At 47.9% G+C, this 19,325-nt stretch overlaps 1 protein-coding gene across 1 annotated transcript in view; it reads left to right on the top strand.

The window, feature by feature from the left end:
- The window catches only part of POT1 (protection of telomeres 1), a 386,188-nt gene that overhangs the window by 114,907 nt on the left and 251,956 nt on the right, over positions 1-19,325 (top strand). Inside the window, exon 4 of the mRNA XM_069627840.1 lies at positions 3,916-4,026. Within this exon, the coding sequence (XP_069483941.1) occupies positions 3,916-4,026 (111 nt within the window). The remainder of the gene's footprint in view (positions 1-3,915; positions 4,027-19,325) is intronic.

Genomic DNA, 19,325 nt, shown 5'->3' with positions numbered 1-19,325 from the left:
TTCTCAAATTCAAGGCAATACAGATCTGCACAATCCGCGGGGTTCCCTTCCCCAAGTTCCAAGCAACACAGTTCAAAAGCTTTGCCCATATTCAATAAGTATAACTTGGTTACATTTCCAGCTTTCATTCAGTTCGGTATTCTATATATATTCAATAGATAGAATTTAGCAGTATTCCATTCTTTCATTCAATTAGGTATTCAATATGCATATTTTAATTTTATTCCAAGTTTTCACTTAGTTCGGTGTTCGATATGTATACTTTAGCTTTGCTTTGAGTTTTCCTTCTGTTAGGCATTCAAATAGCATTACACAGCAGTTTGTATGGCATGCACAGCCTTTCTGAGGTGCCCTGGTTTTGAGTGACCTCCCCGACACTCACCGGTTCTTGTTGCCCTCTCCGGCGGCTCCTCCTGCCTTCTTTCTCCTTCTCCGTTCATCGGGCCCTTCTCTGCAAGCCCCACTTGCACTCCAGATGTTTGCCTGCACACGCCAGTGGTTTTCCTTCCCCAGCACAGACGCGGCAGAAGCCCTTTTTTCTTTCCTGCCTGCTTGCAGAATCTGCAACACACTTCCAAAACGGAGGCCCCTGCACCTGTGGTAGCTAACGGCTTAGCATACCTTCGGCTCAACAGATTCTCTGTGCATTGGCCGGCGTCCTGGCTTCCTCGCCGGTCTCACCATGACTGCCTCCTCACGTCACAGGTCTCCTGCTTGTCTCTCCTCCACATGTCTCCCTGTTACTCCGTTTGCTGTTTCACAGGTCTCCATTTATACACCTGCAAGCACTTGACAGGTTGCAGGTGTGGACCCATAATTAGATTTGCCTGACCTTAGTTGACCCTCACAACTCTCTGCAGGCATCTTCCTCGTCCCAATACTTTCAGATGTTAAATATGGGGAAATGATGGGAGCCGTTTTATAGTAGCCTGTAAAGGCTGGGGGAGGGGTAGGTTGGTCATCAATAAAGTGGGATACCAGGTCTCATCTGTGGGCACCCCTGATCCCTAGGACCTTCCACGCAGGTGATCATCCCTCGCGTCTTCACCCCCAGGGCCAGGATCCAAAAGCGATGGCCTTTCCCTGGCCAGCTGAGAAGAGGATCCAGGGGAGTAGGAGTGAGAATACCCTCAGGTCTCTCACAATGCCTACAAGTGTGTACATTATACAGCATTTCTTAACAACATTAGCGCTCTTCAAGACTCCTTGGCAACTATGCGTCTCTCCCTCTAGATAACCTTTGCCAGATGGGCAGCCTGTTGGCCACCTTTCTGTCCCCGCTGCACCAACAACCAAATGGTTACAAAAAAGACTCGCTTTTCTTCTATCTTGGCTTTGGCAATGTAGGTTTCTATCGCCTGGTGAGCTGTGTCTCATAGCACATAAGCAGCAAGTCTTACAAACATTACGCCTCCCAATATTCCCCTCTTGCCTTGAGCACTGCTTGTTATATTGCTTTTGCTGGTTGTTAACACTCAATTGGCTTGGGTAGTGCTTGTAAGCTTTTTCGACCTTTTTCACCTTCTCCACGGGGTTTCTGGGATTTCCACAATCTCATGCGCTTATTTACACAGTCACTTTGTTTCAACAGGTATGTTTTTGATTGGTTTCGTAAATTTTGGTATTCAAATATACAGTTACTGGTGCTTTCACTCACACGTGAGTGAAGCGGCTTGCCGTGAACACACAGACCGTGTTGGAACGCTTCAGACTCACTTGTAATTTGTGAACTCACTGGGTAAGTTGCTCGATTACGCTCTGCTCTGTGTTTGCAGGTCTTCGGTACTGGTGGCTCCTCACGTTCAGGGGACAGCCTCCTCTGGTCCTCCCCCTCTCACACTACTGAGGAATGGAGCCTCTTCAGCTCCGGAGAGAGCCAGGTGCAACTCTGCCACCTGGTGCCTCCAAAGAGGGCACTCTTTCCTCGCTACTGCTGCTTCCCGCTGTGCAAGCTCTGCACAACACATTTTTATCGGGCCAGCGTCTCTTCCTTAAGCTTCCCGCTGCGTGGCCTCTGCAACAGGGAGAGTACAAGATAAAGACTCTTTTTGGACTCGCCACCGCTTCAGGCGTGTCCATGATCCTGGCGACCTCTCTTGCCTCAGGCTTCCCTCTTTGCTGCAACCGTGGCCTGTGTTCCTTCTTCCTCTTCTGCTTCTCTACTCCTTCTCTTGATGCCTGCCTTCAGGTGTAGGTCATCTACACTGATTAGCGGACCGCTCCCACAGTGGTGTTCCTCTGCATCCCTCTTCCTCGTCCCAGTTCTGAGGGAATTGGAAACCATGTTTTTTCTGTTTTACTGTTTTGCATTCATTAAAGGAATAGCATACAAATCAATTACCAGTTTGATTTGAAAAGAGGAACAAGGTTTTCTATGTTTTTGGTGATTATTATTCACAGACTTCTTTCCATTTCCCCTTTTTGGGTTAGGGAAGCATTTAGCTCCATGGGCTTGAGACTGGGGTTACTTCACTTTTATGCCACACACCTCGTGTCTGATTTTACCCACATTTAGGTGTTCAACATGTGGAACAGTTAGATTATTGTGGAAACAAGCGATTATGTATTTTAGTCGCTGTATATCTCTTTTTTAGAGCAAGGTAAATACTGTGTCTCCCCCACTGAGTCCTCTGACTCCCTTGGGCCTTTTCTCCTCCCAGGTGATCCTCTCGCAGAGCACCACCCCCAAGGTCAGGATCAGGGAGCGTCTGCCTTCCCCTGGCCACTTGGTAGGAGACTTTAGGCTGGGGTTTAGAGAGTGATCCATAGGATTCATCACAAATAGTAACCAGCTATGAATGCTAGAGTTTCCCCTGACCCTGTTGGAAAAGGAAACTCTTAACCCATTCTGCGTACGCCCCAAGTGGGAACCTAACGTGTTTGCCTTACCTGTACTCCCTGCCTTTTTACTGGGCATAAATGATAAAGCAAGCATGATGTGTTATTACATAGCTAGGCTGGCATTCTAATGCAGCCAGTCTAGCTGTTTCTTATTGTGGTATGATAAAGTAAGCATGTTAAGTGTTATTACTTGGTTAGACTAGTACTTTGGTGCAGTCAGTTTGCACAGGTTTTCATATTGTGGCATGACATTTTTTATGGCAAAGCAGAAAAGAGTATGTCTTTATGTGGGGATGCTGACATATATTGGCAGAGTCAGTCTTTTCATGTTTCTGGCCTGCCTTAGTGGCAAGACCGGACAAGCCCACTATATAAACTGTGCATGGGCAGCCGGCAAGGGGGAAGAAGTGCTGTAACCTAAGCCGAATGTTGCTCGAATTGAGTGACACGGCTATACCCTTTGTCGGCCCACCTTGTGGCTGGTTTATAGGCCCTGCAGAGAAGCCCTACCGGGCCGTGCATGGCTGTGTACTACCGGTACCATTGATAGGGACAAGCCCTTGGAATGGGAACATACCGCTGTTGCCGGCACCTGTAATATCCCAGTAACACCGGGATATCGGGTGCCAGTAACGGTAAGGCGAGTCTGCCGGGGACCCACCGGCAGACTCATAATGAGGCTCAGTGTCTCTTCTTAATCTGCAGGTGCTAGGCCATGTTGTGCGCCTTTAAGGGTCTCCAGCAGGAGCTCTGGGTACTTCGCCTAGATCCAGCGATGTCCAGCTGCAGTCTGCCCGCCTCTCATTCATTCTACTCGCGCTGAGTCTCGCGAGATCCCGTTCATCCAGGGCTCTTGTGAGACTCGCTCGCCACACTATTGTATTCAACAACAGATTGTTTTATCAGAGTCTGAATAAGAATGTGTTTTCATTCTTCTAAGGTTAAGAGAAAGCAATATCTCACATTTCCAAATCTACTTTGGCAGTTGCCTTGTACATTCTGTTTGTTGTGAAGTGAAAAATCGTTTAGGGGTGCAAGGCAGTGATTGTTTTGTAATTATTTCCTATTTTATAGGACCTCTTGGCAATTACTGGATTTAAGTGTTCCGAGTCTCCTTCTGCAAGTAAAGATGGCAGACACCCCTTTCAGATGGAGCTACAGGAGGAAAATGCACCCACTGTCTATGTAAGTAAATGTCCTTTCCTCTAAAGTAAACGAGCAACACGAACACAGTGTCTGTATCGAATAAAATCACAAGTTACACGTGCTGAGCTCTCATGTTTCTCCTGGCCATATGTTAGAAGGCCACCTAGTTATGTGTTTTTCCTGGCATTCTGAGAGTTGTAGTTTTCTTAAGTATAACATGTGGAGGGAAAGAACTACATATCCCAAAATTCAAAGGCAAAAACAAGACTGGGTAGTGTATCAGGAGTCCCCCCAAAGCTTGTAATAAATAGTTACCACAAGTAGTCCAAAAAGGAGCACACACTGGACAAGAAGTAACGCTGTTTATTACAGCTGGGCAAGCACAAATCAAACAGAACAGTGGAACAGAACTGGTTGATGAGAGCTGACAGTCTGGCACACAGCGGACATCGTTATTATACTGCTAATACAATGTACATGGTAGTGGAAACAGTTGCACTTCAAACTTCACGTCTTTGCGGTTCCCAAGAAGCTTACTGGCTAAAATACGTCATACCCCTATAGCTAGGCATACATTAGTAGAACATTAGTAGAACGTGATTGGAGCAGTCTCGCTTCTCTAGCACAAGGATACAGTTTAATTATTAGCATCAGAGTATTCCGTGCCCAAGTCTCTTTGCCTTTCAAAGTCTCTTCATTCGCCTGACGAGACAAACAAAATTACGTGTTTTTTCCTTGTTCAGATTTTCATAAGTACTCAATTTCTTAGGCGATTCACCATTCTCCTTGGATCCCCCCAGCTGGGCTCAGATCCTCTCAATACAGTGATCGAAAATTATTCATGCATCCAATTTCTCATAGGATATTCTTTCTCGGGTGACTCACGATTCACCCCGGATCCCTCTCAGCCGGGCTCAGATCTCTGATCCCCATCAGTTGGACTTGGATCCCTTTGTAACACAATGTTCAATTAGTCTCTCTCCAATTTCCAATATAGCTTAACACAAACTTGCTTTAACTAACAGCTTTTAGCTGATCTCCCTCTGCCGGGCTTGGACCACCTTCATTTGATATGATATGGCTTTTATAACGTGCCTATACATAAGTGTTTGAAAGGAAGGCATACTTTTTCATCAACTATCGAAGACTTTTGATTGTGCACAGGGTTTTGCATGACCCGTTGCAGGACCACTTCGATTTTACAATTCTTTATCACTCTTCACATTTGCCACCTTTCTGCTGAAAAGAGACTTTTGAATGAGCACCCACGTGGTGCTGGACCCCTCTCTCTACGGTATTGTATCTGGGCTTCAAAGTTCAATCACTCATGTGCTGTTTCATTGTTTTTGCTTTGCTTGCCACATAAGCTTCATACTCTGTTCTGTTCAGTTTTCACTATACAATTCGCCGCTTGTAACCTTGGCTTCAACACAGACCAGTCTGGTATCTGTCTCCCCTGCTCACCGGCTGTGCTGACTTCACTGATGCTGCTTTGTTGTAGGAGCAAAGGACAGTACCACAGCGGCAAACCATTCTCCCCAACTTGACTTCCGACGTGGGAGAGCCCCGGGTACCTCCGACACACAATGCAGATTCTTCAGCCTTGTTTCCTGGTCTTAAGTTTCCTATTCTCGAAGGTTCAATGTAATGGTCTTTCGTTGAAAAGGTCAAGGGCTTCCCTCCTTGCAATCCTCTTCGGTCTTGCAGTCTTTCGCCTTGTATTAAACTGCCACCTTGGAACTGCTGCTTCCTCATTTGCTTTGCCTTGCTCAGAGTGTGCTCTCTTACTCCACCTTTTATCCGTGTGGAGAAGTTTAATGGAAGTCAGGTGTGTGTAATGGTCAGCAGCGATTGCCTGACCCTGCCTGACCATTGTATTTGGACATGTCAGGTATACGGCTCGGGTGTTAGTCCATTTTCTCTCGCAGTGTGCTGTCTGTGAGAAAGTGTTTGTTTTGTGAAAGGGTGGGTTGGATTGAGTCCCTAGTATCATACCTTTTGGGATGGGGTAAAGGTGTTACAGGGAAGGGGATACCGTGTCTCGCCATTCGATGTCCCACTAACACTCCTCGAAGACCCCTCACCCAGGTGATCCTCCCGCACTGGTCCACCCCCAGGAACTGGATTAAAAAAGGATGGCCATGTCCTAGCCACCTGGATGACAGATCCTCGTGGACTAGCTGGTGAGACACCTTCAGATTTCTCACAGCACTCGGGGGGCTGGTTACTTCTCAGGGACAGCAGAACATACCACCTTTGCTTCTTCAAGGAGTGCTGCCCCTTTCCGCCTCCCCGTTCCCATACTCGCTGGCCAAAGAACAATTGAGACTGCCTTGGTGTTATGTGAGTGTTTTTTACTCAATGTGGTCGACTGTTCCAGCTCCCACAACCAGCTGTGGGACTCGCTCGCCGACCTTGATTACATCACCCAGTGCTGTCTCTGCGTCTTTGGTCTGCTGGAGACGAGCAGCTTGAATTCAGCTTCTTCCTCCCTCGACCATGGTGCACGGGTCATGTGTTTGAAGCAAGCCCTCAGGGTGGAACTCGCTCAAGGGGGGGCCTCCCCATTGAGTGCGTTACCTATGGTTTCCCCTTTCTTGCACTTGTCGATACACGTTCCTTGTGCCGATTTCATGTACAATGTATCCCCGTCCCCTTAATCTCTTCCGGGCCTAATACGAATGCTGACCACAGCTCCCCGAGTCCCCTTGTTTCCCCCCTTGAGGGTGTCCCAACCCATCCAGCTCATTCCCTCAATTGGCAGGTGTCTGTCACTGAATCAGCCCCTTCATTACAATAGCAAGTCATGGGGAGCTTGAGAGCTCTGCACTTATAGTAGCAAAGGTGGTGGCGTAACACAAAATGGGCGGGCCCCCCTGCGAGCGATGCTGAGAGAGCCCTCCCACCAACTCGGCAACAAATCATGAGTCGTGCCACGCTCTGGGTCGGCCTAGCTTATCACGCTTGTGCAATATGCACGAACATGCTGCTGAAGGGGTATGCCGCACACTGCACTAGGAGAAAGATATAAATATTTGTTTTAATGCAATATACAGCACATTTTCTGAGAAAAATTGGGGATAAAGCCACAGTGTTTGCAATTGTTTTCTAAAGTAAAACCAATCCAATACATGCAAGTCACCAACAGTTCACAGGAACATTAATGCTTTGCTATTAAAAATGCCATGCCACAATGAAAACATGCCCAACTGGCTGCACAATGTAGACCAGTGCAATAACATTACAGTAAAGCATGCCAGGCCACATTTAGACATACCTGGACTCGTTGCACCAAAATGCCAGTCGAAGCAATAACACATTAAAGCCTGCATCTCCACGGCTTCTAACAACATGGCCAAACTCTTTAAAATCTGCAAGGAACTGGTGAATCCTGATGCTCTCTCTACCTCTCCTGTTCCCTCCCAGGCCCTCTGTACGGCTCTGGCCTCTCTCACTTCTCCACTAAATCTCAGGACATCCTGTCCTCTATCTCCTCTTCCTCTCTCAGCCCCCTTTGGCCATCTCTACCTCTCCTCCTCCTTTTTCCTCTTTCTCTCTGACAACACCTGACAAGGTTTCTAGACAAGTACGATCTATAAAAGTGTCATCCAAACAGTGCTCCCCTGCTCCTCCAGAACCATCAAGGACCATATTGACACCCTCGCTCCATCCTTGGCCGATTTCTGTAATCACTCTTTCGCCACTGGAACATTCCCCTCTCCCCTTAAGCACTCCCTTGTGCAACCACTCCTCAAGAAGCCGTCTGCCGATCCTACCTGGCTGAAAAACAATCACCCAATCTCCATCACCCCTTTCCTGGGCAAACTGTTGGAAACGCTTGCTATCTCCCAGCCTACTCTCCACACTGAATCTGTTGGTTGTCTCCATGACCATCAGTCTGGCTTCAGAGCTGCCAGAGACAATGAAACTGCTCTCCTGAACACCTGTGAAGATCTGCTCCCTAACTTTGATTACAGCATTGTTTCTGCCCTCATCCTCCTTCTTTCCTCTGCTTTCGACACAGTTATCCACGCCATCCTAATCATCGACTGTGAGAACCTGGGCATCACAGATCAGGCCCTGGAATGACTGACCTCCTTCTTCTTGGACCGCTCTTCCCCTCCCAGGTCCATCTTGGTCTCTTTCTCTCCGCCACTTCTCTCTAACTGTGGCGCTTCCGAGGGCTCTATCCTCTCACCCTGGTTTTTCAAACTCCAGTTGGTACCTTTGGGCCACCTGATCTCTACCATCACCTCTAACTATCAGTGTTATGCAGATGACACGGCTTTCCTTCAGGCTCCACTCAGCCTCCTCTCCTCTCTCGCTCATTCCTGACTGTCTATCTGCGATTCAGGATTGGTGCGCCTCCAACGATCTGTGCCTTAATGTCAGTAAGACGGAGATCCTTCTCATTGTGACCCCTGCCCCTGCTTTCCGTCTCTCTCTCTCTGGCCACCCGCCTGGGGCCCCTCTTCCTTCGCCTTCCTGTGAGGAAAAAAACCTTGGTGTCATCTTCAACGCCACTCTCTCTTTCTCTCCTCACATCTCGGACATTGCCAAGAAGTCCCATTACCACCTGCTCCTCTTCAAGGGGACTCTTCCCTTTCTCACTTTCCACCAGAAGCTCACTGTCTCCCCAGCCCTGGTCCTCTATGGGCTGGACTACTGCAACAGCCTCTGTCTTAATCTGCCTTCCTCTACCCTCCGTCATCTGCAACTAATCCAGAACAGGACTGCAAGACTTATCCTTGGCCTCAAGCCCAGGGATCGTATCTCTCCAGCCCTGAAATTTCTCAATTGACTCCCAGTGGCTGCAAGGATCAAGTTCAAGACCCTTTGCATTGTCCACAAGGCTTTCTGAGTCTAGGGCTCGCACATCCAACCTTCTGTTCCCTCCAACTCTCTATGAGTTAGTCGCTTCTCCAGGCAGAGAGTGGGGATAGATCTATCTCCTCTGCTGGTGCCTCCCTCTGGAATGGCCTCCCTGCCCCTCTCAAACTTGAGCTGGACCACCTACCTTTTTCCAGAATCCAACTAGCATGGCCGAAAGAAGCCCACACACACTAGATGTGCGCAGGGCGGTCATGTTCTACCTGGGAAGAATTAAACCACTGAGGAAAATCTTTTTGTTTCAGTGGCAGCTGTCCTGAATCCTGTCTCTAAATCAGCTATCTGAAGGTGGATTGTCAAATGCATCTCACTGTGTTACACTCTTGCTAAAAGAGAACTGCCCTTCAAGCCTAGAGCACACTCTACTCGGGGCACTGGGGCTTCCATAGCATGCATTGCAAATGTTCCCCTAGAGTCCATTTGGAAAGCGGCAACCTGGAGTTCTTTACACACCTTTACAAAACACTATTGCCTAGACACTCATTCTAGATCTGACTCTCAGGTGGGACAAGCAGTATTAAGACATCTTTTCTCTACTGTTCCTTCTCAAAACCCACCTCCAAGTCCGGGTACTGCTCGCTAGTCTATGCACAGCATGTGATTCTAAGCAGATTAACAAGCATCAGAAGACATGCATTACTCGCCGTGATAGCATTTCTGATAATTGTATCTGCTTCGATTCACATGCGCCCTCCCTGCCTCCCCACTCGGGGTGGAAGGAACATAGACTTCTTACTATTTTCTCTCTTCATGTACTCACTCACAGTAGCCTTGGGCTCCCTCATGGCAGAGAAAATACAATCGGAGGGACCTCAGCGCGTGAGGGATTTTGTGTACACTACACGTCACGATAGGGATAGTGTTACAGACACGCCTATGCCGATGTCCCCTTTCGGTCCCCGAAAGACCAGATGAAATACTCAGCGGTTACCGCTGGATGTCGGACCATATGCACAGCATGTGAATCTAAGCAGATACAATCATCAGAAATGCTATTACTGTGAGTAATGCAAGTCTTACGGACAGAACCATAACAAACTATTTCTATTTGAAGTCTTAGGGCTCCCCTCCACCCCATGACATGGATGCCTCCAGCCTAGAGTCTTCCATGTCATGGGGTGTGGGAGCCCTTGGAATTCAAAAAGAAAGTTTCTTTTTATAGTCGGTCTGCCTTCATAAAGAAATAATTTCTGTTACAGAAATAATTTCTTTTTGAATGCAGAGTGAAACGTTTTTTGTTTTTTTGTGAGAGAAAATGTGTTTTTTTTTTTTTCTTCGCGCAGGGCCCCCTCCCAGAACATGTGCGGGCAGGGCCGCGGGGGTTGTGGGGGCCCCTGTTACCGCAGTGAGTCAAGGCCACGACGTTGATTGCGCTACTAAATTCAAACCAGAGAGTGGAGATATGGTCTAGAGGCAGATCAAAGGACCAGAGTTTTTTGTTTTTTTTAGCTTTGATTTTAGTTTGGAGTAAGGAGATCTTGTTGAGGAGAGCATATTGGATGTTCGCGCACCAGGGGAGGTCTTTAATACAGTTCGCTGGTGACAGGTCTGGTATTTCAAGTTCCCTTAAGATAGCGAAGAGCTCTCCTGTCCCTGAGTTTGCTTCTTGGATTCTCTCGTTGAATGTGTCGCTTTTGGTTTGGTGAATGGTATTTCTGAGGATTGAGCTTCGTTAGCGTCATTGGGCGTTGTTTCAGGCAGTCTCAGCTGCTCTTTTTGAGGAGTGTAAGGTTTTCAGATTGGGGGTGTACCGAGAGTTCAGGTGGGCTGTTGGTGTGGGTTTGCGGTTGCTCATGGGACCTACCTTGTTGATGGCTTCTGAAAGAGTTGTGTTGTAAAGCTCAAGCATGGAGATAAGGTCCATGATTTGTGTATGAGTAAGTTGTTATAGGTAACAGTAGGGGAAGTAGGTTAGCTGGAGTGATATTACTTGTGTTTCTTGAGCGGGGAAGCTGGTGCTGGTAGGCGCGTAACGTCCGATTGTGCTACCTCAGTGATGGAAAATTTGATAACATTATGGTCTGACCAAGGGCAAGGAGTATTGGTTAGTATATTGGTGACACAGTTAATATCTACTAACCAATCTAGAGTGAAGCCTTTATTGTATGTGGGGCTTAGAATGCGGGGAGCGAAGCCAAAGGCTTCAATTGTGTTGGCTAGGGCAAGTGCATGGGGGTCAGAGGGTTTGTTGAGACCCAGGTTGACATCTCCCAGAAGACTGATTCTAGACGGTGGCTTGGTGTTGGTTGAGAGGAGTTGCGCAATGTCTTCGTCAAATGAGACAATGGGCCTGGGTGTCTGTAAATTAAGTGGAGCATTAAGGTGTCTGTAGGGGATATGGAGAGTCTGATTGAATGGATAGTTTGGTTTGGGATTTATTTATTTGGAGGGTGGTTTTTGGCGATAAGGGCTACGTCGCCTCCTTTAGAATCATACATTTATTTCCTGAAGATGGTGCAGGGAGAGGGAAGGACCAGCAGCTGGGTGCCGCCATGTCTCCATAATTGCTAGGAAGTCAAGGTTGTTAAGTGTGATGAGGTCAGATATGTCCAGCGAACGGGCCAGGAGAGATCTGGTATTGAAGAGGGCTCCGTTGAGGTGTATGGCGGGATCAGTGTTAGTATTCGGTATGGGGTAGGCTTGCTGGATGTGTATTTTGGGTGAGTGGAGGTTGTGTGGTTGGGTGTAGTGACCACTTTGGGAGGTGCCATGTGTTGACAATCTACAATATCTTTACTAATCCCCTCTTTGATCTCTTAGAAGACCTTGGTGTTACCTACACTAACTATACGCATGACACCCAAATCCTCCTGCCAATCACCGGCAACTCTGACACTGACTCTTAACGCACTGGGTCAAATGGACCAGACCATTCAGGCCTGGATGGCTCAATGCGGTCTCTGCCTTAACGATGAGAAAACTGAGTTGCTCTTTGTTGGCATACAACTCTGCTTAAACAAATTCAGCGACTCCTACAAATCCTTCACCATTGATGGAAACCTCATCACCGCTGTGGCAAAAGAAGTAAAACCCCTCGGAGTATACCTTGACTCGCCACTGTCCTAACCAGACGGGTAAATGCCATTGCATCTGCAGCAGCATACGTCTCTAAATTGATTAACGCTTGCAGACCCTTCCTATCCTCTGACAGCTGTATCACATTTGCCAGAGCCCTTGTACTATCTAGGATCAACTACTGCAAGTCCCTCTTTGCAGGCTCCAGTTCCCGTAATATAAAAAAACTCCAAGTCATCCAGAATAATGCCACAAGAGCTGCTCTAAACATCCCGAAAAAAGACCACATCCCCACAGCCAGACAAAATATCCACTGGCTCCCTATCCAAGAACGCATCATGTTCAAAACACTGTCAATCACTCACAAATGCCTATCAAACAGCGCCCCAACTTACCCGGCCAGAACATTTTCCAAAGCCCAATCCATTAGAGATACGCGGGCGGCCGCCTCCCACCTACTCCCTGTTCCCAGATACAAACGGCAAAAAGCCATTGGCAGCAGCTTACCTGTGATTGCCGCTGAACATTGGAATGCCCTGCCTCTAGCGCTAAGGTCAGACACCTCCTTCTGGTCTTTCCGTAAAGGCCTCAAGACCTGGCATTTCACTCAAGAACTCCTAAAGTAATGGAACTTTCACAAATCTTGCAGCAAGTGGGTGAACTCAACGCCCACCTAGACTAGAAACGTAGCACTTTGTATGTACCGTCTCTGCTTGTAAGCTCGTCTTTCATGTAACCTGCGCCCAGATGCCCCAGGGTTTGGCGCGCTTTACAAATGTCAAAATAAATACTTGAATAAATACCGCAGATTCTGAAAGGCCTGAATAAGGAACAAAGATTGAGCATAGGATATTTAAAAATATTAGCTCTGATGTGAGGGATTCCTGGCCATTGTAATTTCAATAGCATGGTCCTTGAAACCCCCAGCTCCTCAGATAATTTGTACTGGAATTTGGTATCTTAGAAGGATAACTTAGCTAAGAAAGCAGTGTTTGAAGGCTTCCTCCATTTCTTTTAGCCACTCTCCTCTTTGTCCTCGTAGACGACTTTTGATAGGAACTCCTAGGGAATCCATGCTACAAGAGTAGCGTCTTAGAAACAGTTACGGTTCTGGGTGGTGTGGGCAATGGGAGGCTTGCTTCTAGAACCTGATCACTGACCACGAGCTGCAGTGGAGTTTTGAGGAGGTCAAGCTCTTCGGCAGGGTTCACCCGACAAGGCGCGCTGCAATATGTCTCACAGTTCTATTGCGAAGAGGCCAGTGGGTAGTTCTAAAACATGAAGTGGCACTTTAGGTCCCCCTTCATTGCCCGCCAAAAACCTGCTCTTCTGGTGCTTCCAATGATCTTATGGGTTTGTATTAAACACATGCAGAAATACAGCAGAGTCTTGGCTTTAGAGGACACCTGGTAAAACAATGCAGTTTGTCCATCTTTTTCGTTAAAATGTATCAATCTGAGTTATGATGTTTTGTTTTAATGATGTGGTCAGGCTATGTGTTTGGCGGTAGTACGCCGACCATTCTCAAGCCCTCTACTGCTTGAATACCGCCTCCCTGCGGTTGAGGGCCAAGTCCAGCTTCTCGTTCCGTTTTCTCCAAGTCAATATGTGCGAGATGTGCGCTTAGTTCTGCCAATCCGGATCATTGCAATGTAGGGAAAGAAGCTTGTTGGCACGGTCTTTAGTTATATTGAAAGCCTAACATTGCATGGCTCCCATGCACGCACTGTGTGCGCATGCATCCATTGCCCACATGGCCCCCACGGCCTGAGCGGGTCCAGACGTCTTGTCGAAGCGGCTTGGTAGATCTTTCCCTCTCTAGTCATGCCTCGTACATCTCAGGAAGGCTCTGGTATCCATTAGTTACTCACACTGAACTGTGTGTTCCTTTATAGCTGCCTATTACTGTTCCTGCGTGTCTTATGATGAACACTTGAAGAAGATGTGACAGTGACTCCACCTTCAGAGCGGTGGAAATGTACCACTTGCCAGTAAAAGCACCCGATAATTGGCACCTCGTAGGTTATGAGCTCAGCAGAGGGTAGGAGAGTGCCTGTCGGAGTGTAGTGCAGAATTCAGTGCATCCGCGCGTTTGATCAGGCTGCACTTTATTTGCTTAATAAACATGTTTGATGGAGCCACATCTACAATCTGGTGGCGGAGGAGGGGCGGGCACTTACAGAGGAATCAATGGAAAAAAAGGCTTGAAGAAAAAACATGCGCCAGACTCTTGTTTTCAATTTAATTTTCCACAAAGTAGGTCCTGGGAATGACAAATGGCATTTGTAGCTTCACTGTGCTTTGCATTTTGAGCCATCTGAAGTTTTATTTAATTCTTTACAGTTTAATGAGTGAAAACGACTGAGCCCTCCACTTGCCCTTTATTTGTATGTTCATCTTTCCCACGTTCTTTTATCTGACAGACATTAATTGTCACCCATCATAAAGTTACCACCAAGACCTCCTTTTTGATATTGATATTTTATTTGTATCGTGCTCGTACACAAGTTTTTTCAGAGAGCGACGTGGCAAGGGAGGGGAACAAGGGAGAACAAAAACAACGATCTTACTAGGCTCAATGACATTGAGAACGCGCAAGTGCAAGGGAGGGGGAGAGGTGGAAAGTGCTGATCAAAAATAAAAATAAGTACCTAAAACATGAATAAATAAATAATAAACGGTGATAGTGCAGCCAGCACGTGGCAAGTGCTAGGAATAAGGCAACAGACAAGGGGTGTCTGAATACGTGCAGCAAAAGAAGGGGGACCGGGGGGACTGCAAGGTTACTGATACAGACCCCAATGCAAGGGATTGCCCGGAGGTAATGCGGGTGGGTGGAGGGTGAGCAGGTACCTGGGCCCTAAAGACAGAGGGAGACCAGGTGCACAATGCCAAGACAGAACAGATCAACAGAAGAGAGGAGGAGAGAAGACAGAAGCAAAGTGGAAGGTCTTGAGGTGCTTCCGGAACCGGAGATTCCCCTCAAGTTTCAGAGTGGCAGGGAGGCTGTTCCAGAGAAAGGCCCCATCCGAAGACCGAGATCTACCCCCAGCGTGTTTCTTAGAAAAACAACTGACCCTGACGGAGTTAGAGGTGGAGGAGGGAAGGGCTTGGGAGGGAAGGTCCTTGTGGACAAAGCAAAGGATCTTGAAGTTATTCCTCACAGCCACTGGGAGCCAGTGAAGAGATTTCAGGGCTGGAGAGATACGATCCCAGGGCTTGACGCCAAGGACAAGTCTGGCAGTCCTGTTCTGGATAAGTTGCAAAGGGCAGAGAGTAGAAGCAGGTATATTTAGAAAGAGGCTGTTGCACTCATTCCACTGCATCTCCCACTGACCCTATTCCTACCTCCCTCATTCCCAAAATCTACCCTCTTCTCATACCCTATCTCACCTCCTTTTTCAACACTTGTCTCTCCACATTCACCTTCCTTTCAAGCATGCTACTATCATCCCCATTTTTAAAAATCCCTCTGCTAATCCCCATCTCCCATCCAATTTCCGCCCCATCTCTCTTCTACCCTTCCTTTCTAAACTTCTAGAACGCATTGTCTATTCTCAACTCTCTACCTACATCTCCAACCATTCTCTCCCCCCCCACGCAATCTGGCTTCCGCCCTCTACACTCCACTGAAACTGCTCTCATTTCTGTTCTCAACTCTCTCCTCTCTGCCCGTTATTCCAAGCATTCCTCTATTCTTATCCTCCTCAACCTCTCTGCTGCCTTTGACACTGTCGACCACCTTCAATTCCTTAGATCTCTCTCCTCATTTGGCCTCAAAGACTCTGTTCTCAATTGGTTCTCCTCCTATCTTACTAACCCCTCCTTTTCAGTCTCCTGGGGTGGCTGCCTCTCTCCTACCTTTCCTCTCAACCACGGTGTTCCACAAGGTTCTGTCCTTGGCCCCCTTCGCTTCTCTATCTGTACTTCCCTTTTAGCTCCCATTAGCTCCTCCTTTGGTACCTCACACCACTTCTACGCTGATGATACCCAGCTCTTCCTCTCCTTCTCCTCCCTCTCTCCCAACATCCACCATAAGCTTTCCTCTTGCCTTTCAGCCATTAAATCTTGGATGTCCTCTCACTTCCTTAATCTTAACACTGACAAAACCGAAGTCCTATACTTCCCCGCTAACACTCTTCCTCCCCCCTCCCCTTCTCCGTTCATTCTCTTTCCCCCTTCCCACCTCCCCTTCTCTCCCCATGCGGTAACCTTGGTCTCCACATTGACACCCATCCCTCTCTTTCTCACCACATTTCTCTCACTGCCAGATCGTGCCACTTCCACCTCTACAATATCGATAAAATGTGGCTCTTCCTAACCTTTCATGCTACAAAATTATTAATCTCCTCCCTCATCTTCTCCAGACTCTTCTACTGCTCCACTCTTCTCTTTGGACTCCCTTCCTCTCACCTTTCCCCCCTCAAATCTATCTATCACTCTGCCATCCGCTCCCTCTGCCTCCTCTCTCCTCGTGACTCCATCTCCTCTTCACTTAACTCACTAGGTTGGCTCCCTTTTCACTCTCAGCTCAAATTTAATTTCCTCTGTCTTGTCTTCAAAGCCCTCTATGGTCTTGCCACTTCCTACCTATCCTCCCTTCTAAGTTTACATACTCCCTCTCTCTGTTCAGCTGATCTCTTCCTTCTCTCTCTTCCTCCACCCTGTGCCTTCTCCCGCTCCTTCCAACTTCTTGCTCCTTTCCATTGGAATCGCCTTCCCCTCCCCGTCCGCTCTATCACCTCCTACCCTTCATTCTGCACTTCTCTCAAATCCTATCTCTTCCACTCACCCCCCTAACTTCTTCTCGTTCCTCTTTCTTAACTGAATCTCCCTCTACTTACTCCTCCTACCCCTTCTCTCACCATTGTTCCTTTCCAATAGCGCTTAACCTCCTCAACTTTGTAAATTGTTCATTGTACTGTGTTCTGGTTTGATTCAATTGTCATGTATTGCTTGTTGTAATTGATTGTTCCTCTTGTAAAGCGCCTTGGAATAAAGCACTATATAAATTAAAATAAATACTAAATAAATAATAAATACTAAATAGTCCAACCTTGAGAGAACCAGGGCTTGAGAGACAGAGCTTCTGGGGGAAGGAGGGGAAAGGCAGAATACCTCTGAGGAGGTGCAGTAGGAAGTTAGATTTTTTTGCGACAACAGAGATGTGGGCAGAAAATGAAATCATGGAGTCAAAGATTACCCCAAGGTTCTTGGCCTCGCAGGTGGGGGTAGGAGGAGGGCCAAGGGAGGCCGGCCAGGGAGCGACAAGAAAGGAGGGTGAAGGTGTGCCGATGAGGAGGATCTCAGTCTTGCTGGCATTCAGGCAGAGATGGTTGGCGGCACACCAATCGTGAGTGGCAGATAGGCAGTCGGAGATGAGAGAAGGAGAAGAGGTTGTCGAAGGAGGCCTGAAAATGAGTTGTCTCGTCAGCATAGCACTGGAAAATTGAGCAGAAAATGACAATGAGGTGAGCGAGAGTTGCCAGGTATTGGCTAAAGAGCCAGGGTGAGAGGTTAGACCCCTGGGGAACACCGCAGGTAGAGAGGAGATAGAGGAAAGGGAGGACCCAAGTTGGCCCTGGGAGGGTGGATCAGAGAGGAAAGAGGTCAGCCAGGCCAGAGCCTGATCAGTGATACCCAGGTTGTCACAGAGACGGTTGAGCAGTATAGTATGGTTGACCGTGTCGAAGGCAGAAGAGAGATTGTGTAGGATGAGGACAGAGGGGTGTTAGAGTCAAGGTTCGAGAGCAAATCTTCACGGATGTTCAGGAGAGCAGTTTCCAGTCTTCTGGCAGCTCTAAAGCCAGACTGATGGTTGTGTAGACAGCCAACAGAATCAGAGTGAAGGTCAAGCTGATAGATGGCCAGCTTTTCCAGGAGTTTTCCCAGAAAAGAAGTAATGGAAATTGGTCGATAATTAGCCGGGCAAGAGGGATCAGCTGTAGGTTTCTCGAGAAGAGGATGCACAAGAGAGTGCTTGAGAGGGGAGGGGAAGGCTCCTGAGGCAAAGGAGAAGTTGCAGAAATTGGCCAGGGCAGGAGCGAGGGTGTCAATGCAGTCCTTCATGGTTTTAGAAGAACAGGGATTAACCTGTTTTGATGAGATTTTCATAGATCAGACTTGTCTAGCGACCTCGTCAGGGGAGAAAAGAGGAAAGGAGGAGAAAGAGAGTGGGGGTGGTTGAAGGAGGGTCTGAGTTCACAGAAGAAGGGAGGAGAGGAGAGGGAGGGTAGCAAAGGGTGAACAGGATGTCCTAGTTTTATTAAACAAAGTGAGTTTCAAGGGCCGTGCAAAGGGCCTGGGAGGCGACAGGAGGGGTAGAGACTGCAGCAGGGTTGGCCAGCTCCTTGCAGATTTTGAAGGGTTCAGCCGAGTTGTTAAATGCCACAGAGACACAGGCTGTGATGTGGGCTCTCTTCTTGGTGTGGACAGGGAGTCAGTATTGCCCTTGCAGCAGGCGACAGGCCAGTTTGTCAGAGGATGAACAAGAAGCCCTCCGTTTCCTCTCAGCCGCCCTACACTTATGTGTAAGTGTTGCTAAATCAGAGTCATACCAAGAATTGCACTTGGCTTTGGGCTTCAAACGCATGCTCGTGACAGGGGCAAGAGCATCAAGAGTATCGGAAATAGAAGAGTAGAGTGTAGACAGGGCTGTGTCAGGATGTGAGTCAGCCAAAGGTGAGGGGGGGGGAGAAAAGGTGGCGGCGAAAGCCTCCAATTACACACGCTTAATGGGTCGGATTTCCAAGAAGGTCGGTGGCAGAGTTGGCGTAGACTTGGCCTGTGGGCAGAGAGAGACAGAAGAGAGGATGGAGTGATCGCTCCAGGAGAGAGGAGTGGTCAGAGGGAGGGAGAGGGGGAGCTCAGAGGAGATCAAGACATCAAGTGTGTGCCCTGCAGAGTGAGTCGGGCCAGAGGGGAGGATAGAAAGGGAGAGAGAATCGCAGAGGTCAAAGAAGAGTACAGAGGAGGAACAAGGAGAGTCAAGATGGATATTAAGGTCACCAAGAAGGAGGACTTGAGTGGTTGAGGCCAGGATGGAGGAAGCAAGGTCCGCTCACTCAGAGAGAAAAGAGGTGATCTGACCAGGTGGCTGGTAGATAGTAGCCACAGTAAGAGAGTGGCTAGGAGAGAGAGAGGGAGCCGGCAGTCAAGGCATTCAAAAGAGGCGTATGCCTGCGTGGGAATGATAGAGGCAGGAATCCACTCAGGAAAGATCAGGGCTACACCCCCTCCCGACCGGGTGGATCTGGTTGCAGAGAAGATCTTGTAGCCATCAAGATTTGACTTTTAAACCAAAAAGGAAAAAGTCAAGATTTCACTTTTAAACCAACAAAGCAAAAACAGCAAAGATTTGACTTTTAAACTAGAAAGCACAAACAGCAAGAAGTGAGTTTTACAATTGGGTTCAGATGCAAGCAAAGGGTCAA

This window comes from Ambystoma mexicanum, chromosome 12 (assembly GCF_040938575.1).
Source record: "Ambystoma mexicanum isolate Mex_15411 chromosome 12, UKY_AmexF1_1, whole genome shotgun sequence".
Lineage (NCBI taxonomy): Eukaryota > Metazoa > Chordata > Amphibia > Caudata > Ambystomatidae > Ambystoma > Ambystoma mexicanum.
This window is presented reverse-complemented; position numbering and strand designations above follow the sequence as displayed.